Source organism: Engystomops pustulosus, chromosome 10 (assembly GCF_040894005.1).
Source record: "Engystomops pustulosus chromosome 10, aEngPut4.maternal, whole genome shotgun sequence".
NCBI lineage: Eukaryota > Metazoa > Chordata > Amphibia > Anura > Leptodactylidae > Engystomops > Engystomops pustulosus.
Window position 1 is genome coordinate 102,556,883 of NC_092420.1, and position 12,674 is coordinate 102,569,556.

Sequence of the window (12,674 nt, forward strand, 5' to 3'; positions counted from 1 at the left end):
CGAACAATCTGCAATTCTTTCTACACCTGAGATGACGCCATGTGGAATACAGAAGATGTGTGTTACCGGAGCGCCTCCTGCTGGTCACATTTAAAAGGACAAGGGGAGAATTTTTTTAGCACGTTGTCTCCACGGCTCTTATCTAACGCGACAATTCTTCACGCTGCGCCCCTCGTCATGTACTTACAGAATTACTCATAAGAGGATTACATTGTATATGGTGGGTATACGGTATATATATTCAGGATCACTGGTGTAAGCTAGTAAAGGGTTATATATAATGATAATATAATACTCTATCCTGGTTATATAATAGCCCCAATACATACAGCATCATGTAATGCGCTGCTCCTGTGGTGCCCTGCACTTTCTACTTCTGAAAACTTCAACTATGAATTGGCTTATGCAGCTTTAAAGGGAATCTGTCACCAGGGACCTCATTTTCACTAAAGTCAGGTTGTAGAAGCCCCTCACACCTGCCGTGCACATCTACCTCTCTGCCTTTTCTAAGAATTTGCATTACAGTATAATTGTGTGTTATAACTTACCTTACCTTACCTTACAGAATCCTCTATGTAGTCCCAGGGGTTGTTAGATGCACTTCAAAGAACATGTGACTTGTATGTGCTGCTCACTCCTCAGCTCTCAGCCCCCACCTCCTGTACAGCTGTACAGCTCCTCCCTCTTGCTCCTTCACAGAGGTCACAGCCTGGTGATCTGACATCAGTGGGGGAGGGAGGAGCTGTACAGGAGCACAAGGGGAGGGGGGGGGGAGCTAAAGAGTTAGCAGCACAGACAAGTCATGTGTTTTTTGATATGGATCCAAAGCCCAACACCTGGGACTACACAAAGGATTCTGTCAGGGTGCAAGGTAAGTTATAACACAATTATATTGTAATGCAAATGCTTAGAAAAGGCAGAAAGACATATGTGCACTGCAGGAGTGAGGGGCTTCTGTCACCTGTCTCCCTGTGACAGGTACCTTTTAACCTTAAAGGGACGCTCCAGTCACAGGATTTATTGGATTATACCTTGAGCAGGGCCTGAGGGGAGGAGCCGGACTCCAGGTTCTAGAAGGTTCTAGAAATACAATGGTTCCTGTTCCTCCAGGCCCTGCACATGCCCCTCGCTGTCTGCCATCAGTGTGATGCCCTCCTGGGTCTGGTATGGCCTGTGTGTACATGGCTGGAGAGGTAGCCCCATCCCTGGGACTATTTAGGGAACATCTGCAAATGCCAATTTAAAAGTTTCTAAGCTGACTTTATAGAACAGTGAGGTCCGTCTGTACTTACTGGGACACTTACCCGTGTCCAGCCCTGGGGCCCGACGCTGCAACTCCCCCGTGTCCCACCTTGCATCCTCAGTACCCATATTGTGCACATAACTTTAGGCGCCTGCCTCAAACAAAATCCCCCAATTTTTTCCCCAACTTACACTGGGACCAGATAGAGGTCTCTTAAAACAACTAGTCCTCCCTTAATATCGGTGCAGCGCCCCTCGAGTGGTCGGGAAGCATAACTGGTTAATAGTGGTGTGACTTATGACCAGGGGGGGATAAGACTGCCCGGGGCCCTGGGGTGTAGGAACATTATGGCCCCTACAAGTCTGGAGTCGCCTCTTACCTCTGGTGCTAGAATCAGATACTTGGGGGATGGAAGATGAGCCCCTTCTGTCTGCTTTCAATCTGAAGGTCCACCAAAGGTCCGGAAAACACAAAGGTCCTAAAATTGCTTGTGTACATGTGTATGGAGAGCAGGAAGAGATGTACAAGCATTTCATGGGTCTGAGTATAACATTTGGTGGGTGGTTTGTGTGGCTATGAAGATGGAGTCTTCTCTGCACTGAACATTTTACATCCCCAAAACTCCCCCATCACGTCCCCGGCACCAGATAAGGGGTAAGGACCGAGATGCTTTTGGAGGAAGGGAAAATCCCATTACACAAGTGTCTGAAGCACAAAGGAGGTCACTGATAATCGGGCCCCACCGAGGGTCGCAGAGGAGGCTCCGCACCAGGTAAAGTGACAGGTGATCAAGGTCCAGATATCTTCGGAGCGGATGTTATAACCCTGATCATTACACAGCGGGCGGTTCTGTAGTATCAGGCGCTGCTTCTGGGTCAGACTGTAGATAATAATAGAGGACAGGCAGCGGGTGCCAGGTACCTTACCGCCAGCAATCAGCTATCACAGCCGTGTTCACACGTGGGATTAGAATCGCACTGACAGACGTTTATATGAAGCGTTTACGTACAATGTTAAAGCCGTGTGTGAATGCGGCCTCATTAAGTAACATCTATAGTCCACTTATTCCCAGCACCGGGACTGTGGTAACTTCTTATATTTGTTATCTATGGCCTCCTTCCATATAAAATCTACTTTTATAATTATGCCAATGAGACAGAAGCTCCTGGGGGGTTACCAGAGCTCCTCCGTGCTGTACTTTCACAGGGCGTTACACTCGCCTCCCCCTCTGCCTGATGTAATCTGCCGTTTCAGCACACGGGGGGTTGGGGGGGGAATAGTGCTCCTAGCACAGTGTAATGGCCCATGAAGCTACAGCCCAGAGGGGCTCTGGTAACAACCCCAGGACCCCATTTGGCAAATTAGCATAATTATAAAGGTCGATCTTAAAAGGAGGGAGGCCATGTATAACAGATAGAAAAAGATTACGACCGGCCGGTGCCTGGGTCTATAAGTAAGTGTCCCGGGTTTATCATGGATGGAATCTGATGGTAACTTTTGATTGTTGCAGAGGTTTTACAAATATCTGCAATACTATAATAAAACACCAGAGGGCGCACAAGACCACCGCTATAGGTACAATGCACATATTATAGGCGGCTCCTCCCCATCCAGACAGTATTACAGACCGGCTATATATAATACTATACATCCCAGGATTAATAAACCTTACATTATTACACACCAGCTATATATATATATATATATATATATATATATATATATATATATAATACTATACATCCCAGGATTAATAAACCTTACATTATTACACACCTGCCATATATATATATATATATATATATATATATAATACTATACATCCCAGGATACCCCTACATTACAGACCGGCCATATATAATACTATACATCCCAGGATTAATAAACCTTACATTATTACACACCTGCCATATATATATATATATATATATATATATATATATAATACTATACATCCCAGGATACCCCTACATTACAGACCGGCCATATATAATACTATACATCCCAGGATTAATAAACCTTACATTATTACACACCAGCCATATATATATATATATATATATATATATATATATATATATATATATATATATATATATATATATATAATACTATACATCCCAGGATACCCCTACATTACAGACCGGCTATATATAATACTATACATCCCAGGATACCCCTACATTACAGAGCGGCTATATATAATACTATACATCCCAGGATACCCCTACATTACAGACCGGCCATATATAATACTATACATCCCAGGATTAATAAACCTTACATTATTACACACCAGCTATATATAATACTATAGATTACAGCCGGTGGTTACTTCAGCTCAATATAAAGGGTTCTGTGCTTTCTATTACCAAAGGATAGAGCAATCCTGGGCGCTACGAGCCGGACACAACCTCCCCCTGTCCCCATCAGTGAGCGGGTTCTAGCAGGACTGAAGACTCTTCCTAGCGGTCCTGAGGTAGGTCCTAATAATAGTGTGAATGGAGCCTTATTGGATAGATTCTATCTCTGATGTCAGTACCTTCTCTCTGCCTGTAGATGGGGCTTCAGCTCCACAATCTTCTCGGTGATCTCCACTTTCCTGACGCTGCCGAAGAAATCGGTGATGAGAACCGTCTGCGGGTCTCTCTGAAAGAGGTCGGTGCGATGGCCGGGCGTGGAGACACACAGGCTCTTAGGACAGACCTGGAACTGGAGAGAAAAGGACAACATACTAAGAAACAGCGGGTGATGACATTTGTTACCCTTATTCATCTATCCCCCTGAGGCAGATCTATGCATCGCCATAGTTACAGACTACAAACACTGTGTAGTCGGATCCTGCAGCCGTACACCCAATATTGTGCATCCACACTAAGGAGCGGTGGAAGCAGGAGCACAGTATACAGGGATTGTTAGTAGTCTGTCACCATGGAGATACATTGGACTGCACAGGAGCTGTGTACAGAAATTACCACCATTGCCCGATTGGCATTCTCCAAAGAGAATTCCTAAGTCATGGCAACAGTCATGGCAAGATTTATAGCAGTGCTTCCGTAATGAAGACCACCCCAACTCCCATCAGTCACAATATTTAAAGGGAACCTGTCAGTAAAACTAACCCACACTAACTAAACAGATCTTTAAAAACTGCTATTATCCAGCAGCACAACTATCCCCATATTGTTCCTTTTCATGCTTGTGAAGCTCCACTGTCCATTCATAAAGTTGACTCACCATCTACACAAATGACCCCATGTGAGTCGGATCATCGCCTTTCCTCTGAGCAGAGTTTGGTTTATTCATGTCCTTCTAGTTCAGCTCTTCCCCCTCCATGAGGAATGAGAGGAGACGCTGCCTGTGTGAGACTGTAGAGAATTCCTGAGGGAGGGGTGAAGGAGGAAGTGGAGTCACACGCTGCCAGCATCTCTCTCATTCCTGCGGGAGGGGTGAAGGAGGAAGCGGAGTCACACGCCGCCAGCATCTCTCTCATTCACCCCTCCCTCAGGAATTCTCTACAGTGTCACACAGGCAGCATCTATCTCATTCCTGCGGAGGGGTGAAGGAGGAAGCGGAGTCACACGCTGCCAGCATCTCTCTCATTCCTACGGGAGGGGTGAAGGAGGAAGCGGAGTCACACGCCGCCAGCATCTCTCTCATTCACCCCTCCCTCAGGAATTCTCTACAGTGTCACACAGGCAGCATCTCTCTCATTCCTCAGGGAGGGGTGTAGGAGGAAGCGGAGTCACACGCTGCCAGCATCTCTCTCATTCCTGCGGGAGGGGTGTAGGAGGAAGCGGAGTCACACGCTGCCAGCATCTCTCTCATTCCTGCGGGAGGGGTGAAGGAGGAAGCGGAGTCACACGCCGCCAGCATCTCTCTCATTCACCCCTCCCTCAGGAATTCTCTACAGTGTCACACAGGCAGCATCTCTCTCATTCCTCAGGGAGGGGTGTAGGAGGAAGCGGAGTCACACGCTGCCAGCATCTCTCTCATTCCTGCGGGAGGGGTGTAGGAGGAAGCGGAGTCACACGCTGCCAGCATCTCTCTCATTCCTGCGGGAGGGGTGAAGGAGGAAGCGGAGTCACACGCTGCCAGCATCTCTCTCATTCCTGCGGGAGGGGTGAAGGAGGAAGCGGAGTCACACGCTGCCAGCATCTCTTTCATTCCTGCGGGAGGGGTGAAGGAGGAAGCGGAGTCACACGCTGCCAGCATCTCTCTCATTCCTCAGGGAGGGGTGAAGGAGGAAGCGGAGTCACACGCGGCCAGCATCTCTCTCATTCACCCCTCCCTCAGGAATTCTCTACAGTGTCACACAGGCAGCATCTCTCTCATTCCTGCGGGAGGGGTGAAGGAGGAAGCGGAGTCACACGCTGCCAGCATCTCTCTCATTCCTGCGGGAGGGGTGAAGGAGGAAGCGGAGTCACACGCTGCCAGCATCTCTCTCATTCCTGCGGGAGGGGTGAAGGAGGAAGCGGAGTCACACGCTGCCAGCATCTCTCTCACTCCTCAGGGAAGGGGTGAAGGAGGAAGCGGAGTCACACGCTGCCAGCATCTCTCTCATTCCTCAAGGAGGGGTGAAGGAGGAAGCGGAGTCACACGCTGCCAGCATCTCTCTCATTCCTCAGGGAGGGGTGAAGGAGGAAGCGGAGTCACACGCTGCCAGCATCTCTCTCATTCCTGCGGGAGGGGTGAAGGAGGAAGTGGAGTCACACGCTGCCAGCATCTCTCTCATTCCTGCGGGAGGGGTGAAGGAGGAAGCGGAGTCACACGCTGCCAGCATCTCTCTCATTCACCCCTCCCTCAGGAATCCTATACAGTGTCACACAGGCAGCGTCTCCTCTCATTCCTCAGGGAGGGGTGAAGGAGGAAGCGGAGTCACACGCTGCCAGCATCTCTCTCACTCCTCAGGGAAGGGGTGAAGGAGGAAGCGGAGTCACACGCTGCCAGCATCTCTCTCATTCCTGCGGGAGGGGTGTAGGAGGAAGCGGAGTCACACGCTGCCAGCATCTCTCTCATTCCTGCGGGAGGGGTGAAGGAGGAAGTGGAGTCACACGCTGCCAGCATCTCTCTCATTCCTGCGGGAGGGGTGAAGGAGGAAGTGGAGTCACACGCTGCCAGCATCTCTCTCATTCCTGCGGGAGGGGTGAAGGAGGAAGCGGAGTCACACGCTGCCAGCATCTCTCTCATTCACCCCTCCCTCAGGAATCCTATACAGTGTCACACAGGCAGCGTCTCCTCTCATTCCTCAGGGAGGGGTGAAGGAGGAAGCGGAGTCACACGCTGCCAGCATCTCTCTCACTCCTCAGGGAAGGGGTGAAGGAGGAAGCGGAGTCACACGCTGCCAGCATCTCTCTCATTCCTCAGGGAAGGGGTGAAGGAGGAAGCGGAGTCACACGCTGCCAGCATCTCTCTCATTCCTCAGGGAAGGGGTGAAGGAGGAAGCGGAGTCACACGCTGCCAGCATCTCTCTCATTCCTCAGGGAGGGGTGAAGGAGGAAGCGGAGTCACACGCTGCCAGCATCTCTCTCATTCACCCCTCCCTCAGGAATTCTCTACAGTGTCACACAGGCAGCATCTCTCTCATTCCTCAGGGAGGGGTGAAGGGGGAAGCGGAGTCACACGCTGCCAGCATCTCTCTCACTCCTCAGGGAGGGGAGAAGGAGGAAGCGGAGTCACACGCTGCCAGCATCTCTCTCACTCCTCAGGGAGGGGTGTAGGAGGAAGCGGAGTCACACGCTGCCAGCATCTATCTCATTCCTCAGGGAGGGGTGTAGGAGGAAGCGGAGTCACACGCTGCCAGCATCTATCTCATTCCTCAGGGAGGGGTGAAGGAGGAAGCGGAGTCACACGCTGCCAGCATCTATCTCATTCCTCAGGGAGGGGTGAAGGAGGAAGCGGAGTCACACGCTGCCAGCATCTATCTCATTCCTCAGGGAGGGGTGAAGGAGGAAGCGGAGTCACACGCTGCCAGCATCTATCTCATTCCTCAGGGAGGGGTGAAGGAGGAAGCGGAGTCACACGCTGCCAGCATCTCTCTCATTCCTCAGGGAGGGGTGTAGGAGGAAGCGGAGTCACACGCTGCCAGCATCTCTCTCATTCACCCCTCCCTCAGGAATTCTCTACAGTGTCTCACAGGCAGCATCTCTCTCTTTCCTGAGGGAGGGGTGAAGGAGGAAGCGGAGTCACACGCTGCCAGCATCTCTCTCATTCACCCCTCCCTCAGGAATTCTCTACAGTGTCTCACAGGCAGCATCTCTCTCATTCCTCAGGGAGGGGTGTAGGAGGAAGCGGAGTCACACGCCGCCAGCATCTCTCTCATTCCTGCAGGAGGGGTGTAGGAGGAAGCGGAGTCACACGCTGCCAGCATCTCTCTCATTCACCCCTCCCTCAGGAATGATGTAACAGAGCAGAGTTTCCTCAACTAAAGAAAAACCAGTAAGAACATAAATATGCAACATTACGAACAAAGTGTGGAACTTTACAATCATGGGGGGGCAATATAGGGATAGTTGTACTCCTGAATAATAGCCGTTTTACAAGATATGTTTAGTTGGTGTGGGTAAGTTTATCTGACAGGTTCCCTATATAAAAGTGTGTATGCTATTCCCTATCCAGGGGGCATAATGATCAGTGGGTTGTAGTTGTAGATCTCCATATGGATTCACATCACCTCCAGCAACAAGACGAGATAAGAAGCTTCAATTATCGGCGCACAATAAAGAAGCATCGGTCTCCAATCAATCAATGGAAGGCAGATCAGGGGGTGATTGGAGAAGATTTATAGGAAATCTCCCATCAGGATCCATCCTGATAAACCCGGGACATTCCTCATAGATCCGGGCACCGGGACTGTGGGATCTTCTTATATCTGTTATCCATGGCCTCCTGCCTTCTAATATCAACTTTTACAATTATGCTAATAAGAAGAGCCCCTCCAAGCAGTATCACCTTCATAGGCTGTTACATTGTGCAGGGAAGAGCTGAGGGAGTAGTAGGGCAGTGTTACAGACGGTAAAGCTACAGAGACAAGGGGCTCTGGTAACCTCCCCCCAGAGCCTTTCTTTATTATTAGCATAATTTTAAAGGTTGATTTCAGAAGGGAAAGTGGATAACAGATATAAGAAGATCCCACAGTCCCGGTGCTGGATCTACGAGTGATGTCCCGGGTTTATCAGGATGGATTCGGGTGGGAAATTTCCGCTAAAATTTTAAAAATACACATCCAAAAAAAATTCTGTTCAAGGGATTCTGGAGAAGCCAAAATAAAACATACTTACTAAACCAGTCCAGTACTCTTCTCTGGCTCTTGGTACCACAAAGATCACATGACCCACTTCAGCCAATCAGTGGCGCACGGAGATGTCAATCATGACATGGAAAGAAGTGACGCCATTGATTGGCCGGAGACCAGAAGGCTGCCGCAACGTTGTAGCTGGGGGAGAACACTTTGCTTTTTGTTCCTGCTCTCCTGTTTTAACCCTTTAATTTACCCCTCCTCATCCCCTGCTTTCTAATGCTTCATAGGCCTCCAATGGGCTCTCCTAGGCCCCTGATGACGTGTAGATGTGTCCGCCGCAGCCACCACCGATGCAACCAAACAAGAATCAGAATGCGGGTAACCGGGATGCGGCAGGGCGAGTATTACTACTTTTATATCAATCTAACGGCCGCACAAGCCCTGTAAATCATAATATTGGGGTGCAGAGGTCACCCGGGCTCGGCGGCCGCACACCCCCTGTAAATCATAATATTGGGGTGCAGAGGTCACCCGGGCTCGGCGGCCGCACACTTAGCGCATTTATTTTCGGCTTTATCATTTCGCTCTCCTGTAAATCACATTGGACACGTTCATGGCCGGGAGCCGGGCGACGTGGTCACATTACTCTTAATAGTCGTCCAAAACTGCGAGATGAAATAAAGCTGCAGATTTACGGGAATACGGCCGCGCGTTGTAAAGATTTCACGCTCCTCGCGGGGGTCGTAAATACTTAAAAACATAAAGGCACTTTTTGCTGCTGACATGGGCTCTGCGGGGCCGCGCCCGGTGGAGTCTCCTCTGAAGATAAATAGCGGATCAGACGCTCGGCAGGACGGCGCCCGGCTGGAGGTCACCGCGCTGGGGGTCTCTTTACAGTAGCGGATTCTTTCCCGCCAGGTTCAAAGACTGAAAGCAGGTAATGGATTCTCTCTCATGTGCAGGGCCGAGGCGCAGGACCCTCTCATCTCCGCTGCAGGACTCCGCCGGTCTCAGGAGGGGGGAGGCCAAATATCAGTTTAAGCAGAAGAACCACAAGACACACGGACACCAATGTCCTTATAGAGGATCCGAGATTTCTACCCAAGACCCAATACAGTGGGGACTCAAATTCTATAGAGTTATTAAGTAAATATTGATATTTTTACAATTATTAATGTCAAAAGTTGATTGCAACTTCTAACAGTATCCTGGTGATCGCAGCGCCCCCCTGATTGTGAGAATGGGGGTCCCTTGTACCCCGGAGCCATGTGCAGGTGTTCCAGAAGTAGCCCCATGCTGTACTCACCAGGGGAGCAGTAGTGCACGTGTAGTAGAGCAGCGGATCATTAGTTTCAGGGTACAACAGACACCCCCCCCCCCCCCGTGTTATTTTCAATGTAAACACAAAGAATAAAGGAAAAAGACAACGGCGACTCGTGTGACAACGCTTGGATAAAGGGTCAGGGAGTAGCCTGGTAGTTACTTGGCTGAAAGCAGTGTATTGTGGGATAATCTCCCCTTAATGGTAAAACGTAGGTGGACACAGCAGCTCCCAAGCACTCGGACCGGTATCCGATGGAACCGTAGAGACTTGTAGAACAAAGGCAATGAGAGGCTTATCGGGGGCGCTGGCAATCCACTGGTTAAACCAAGGAATGATACAGAAGGGTTAAATCAACTGATATGTATTTATTTGGATAAAACCTCCAAAAGGTAACGCGTTTCGGGTATGGTACCCTTCGTCAGACCAAGTAAAAATCAATATAAATCTAAAATCAACACAATAATTGTGACAGTAGGGGAGCATAATAAATAATTGGGAATGAATAAAAATAAGAGTAAATAATGAATAATAAATATATAACGGACTAGCGGAATTGATGTAACCCTTCTGTATCATTCCTTGGTATAACCAGTGGATTGCCAGCGCACCCGATAAGCCTCTTATTGCCTTTGTTCTACATTTTCAATATAAGACCCCCCCCCCCACCCCCATCATAAGTCATTCCTTATTCCGTGAATAGAAGATGATAACCTGATAAAATCACTGGAAAACACCTTCATAAAGTGGTCACAACCAGGTTTGAACCCCTTGTCACCATGTGCCTTTACCTATAATGCATATGAGCTGAGAAAAGTACATTTTTACCCGAGACGAGTCACTTTTTGGAGCGCGAGTCACTTTGGATGCCCCTATCTTGAGTCCTATAGTAGCTGGCACCATGGTATGTTATCCACCATGTGCAGCTGAGGCAACATGCACTTTCCCCATCGCATGTGATCTGCCATGAACAAAATCAAGATTAGGATTTACAGCCCATTCCAAGGTGCAATAGTCACAATGCAAGAACATGGAGCCCCTTAAAAGGGTTTTCTGAGGTTTAAAAACACAAAAGCAGCAGCCCCCCTGCCCAAGGGTAGAGTGTGTTATTACACTCCACTCCTCCCTATACAGCTGAGATGTAATACTGGCACTAACCACAGGCAGGGGGGGGCGCTGTGCTATGGAAGCAGCCGCCAGGTTTTACAACCTCCGGACAACCCCTTTAATGCACCGAGCGCCATGAGTGCCCATTACTGCGCCATTAGGGTCGGATTCGGGATGGGCGTCTCCCGCTCCGCAGCTTCATTCACTAATACAATGGTTATGATCCATATACAGCGCTGCACAGGGTTTCCCTAGAATTCTCTATTTGCTTCTAAGACAATTAAGCGACAATAAAAGCGAAGCTCCGGCGGATAATACACAGTTATGATGTAGAATTAGGTCAGGGATGGCGAGGGGAGAACGCGCCCGTGTTTACACCTCCTCACACAATTCGCACTTTGGGAGTTCGTTATAGATCCGCGAGATAACATGAAACCTGTTTGTGTGGGCTGCGAAATCTGCATGAGCCAAGAGCGTAGAGGCGGCGGCGTCCACAGCGCCACAAGCGCTTAACTCCTTCCGCAAGAGAAGCCGATACTAATGGGGCATAAATACCTAACGTGATATGGAGGGTTTAAAGCAAACAGAGATGGACATCCCCTTTAACTGGACCTTCTATCATTTCTAGTAAGGTGTTTTCTGGCGACTGAACAGCATCTGCTTCTAAAAACAGCGCCTCCCCTGACCACGGGTAGAGTGTGGTACTGCAACCAAGCTCCATTCATCTCCACACAACTGAGGTGCAATACCGGCACAAACCATGCTCAGGGGTGGCGCTGTTTATTTAGAATAAACGCAGTCATGTTTTACAGCCTCCTGACAACCCCTTTAAGGGCTTATGTGGTTGTAAATAGCAATATGTCCGCAGCTCAGCTCCCATTCACTACAAAAATGATCTGCAGTTACTAAGCTCGGCCACTACACAAAAAAATGGAGCTATTGACAGCATTGGGGGGAACAGGCAGTCCTCGGGTTACGTAAAAGATAGGTTCCGGAGGTTTGTTCTTAAGTTGAATCTGTATGTAAGTCGAAACTGTATAATTTATAATTGTAGATCCAAAAAAAATTTTTTGTGCCCCAGTGACAATTGGAGTTTAAAATTTTTTTGCTGTAATTGAACCAAGGATTATCCATAAAACCTCATTACAGACACCTTACAGCTGATCAGTGCAATCTGAGACTATAGTAACATCCAGAGAGGTCACCAGAGGTCACAGGGGGCAGAGGGGTCCGTCTAACTAGGATCAGACAACAAGGAGGGGCCTGCATACATTATGAGGCTTTTTTCTGAGCGTCTGCCCGTTCCCGGAGCTCATCCGCTGGACATAAGGACGTGCAGGTAAGTCTGGGACATCTACCACCAGTGACATCTTACCAGATCATTCATGTTGTTCTGGCTGGCGGGGTGGATTTCTTCCAAAAATTCCAGGACGTAGAATGTGTATCTGTCCATAAGGTGAACCCCGATGGCCATGTCCGGCTGGTGCTGAAAGAGACAGAGGAGATGAGTAAAATTGAGGCTCTATGCTGTAGTACACACGCGCTGGGACCCAGGCTCCTTGTATAAGGGGATCTGCCCTCTGTACATATGTGACACTCTTCTGTACAATGGACACATACTGCACTGTCCACGTTTCGTTAGGTGTGAGCCCCCCTGAGCACTCACGGATGCTGCAGAAACCCCCCCCCCCCCCCCGCTGTATGGGTGTAGCAGAGCAGCGCGTGAGTGTATGGGTGTAGCAGAGCAGCGCGTGAGTGTATGG

General features: G+C 49.1%; 1 protein-coding gene across 2 annotated transcripts in view; it reads right to left on the minus strand.

The window, feature by feature from the left end:
- The window catches only part of PIGK (phosphatidylinositol glycan anchor biosynthesis class K), a 90,573-nt gene that overhangs the window by 37,909 nt on the left and 39,990 nt on the right, over positions 1-12,674 (minus strand). For both annotated transcript variants that reach the window (XM_072127994.1, XM_072127993.1), the window contains exons 8-9: positions 12,287-12,397; positions 3,786-3,955 (exon numbers count right to left, since the gene is read on the minus strand). In XM_072127994.1, coding sequence (XP_071984095.1) covers positions 3,786-3,955; positions 12,287-12,397 — 281 coding nt within the window. The remainder of the gene's footprint in view (positions 1-3,785; positions 3,956-12,286; positions 12,398-12,674) is intronic.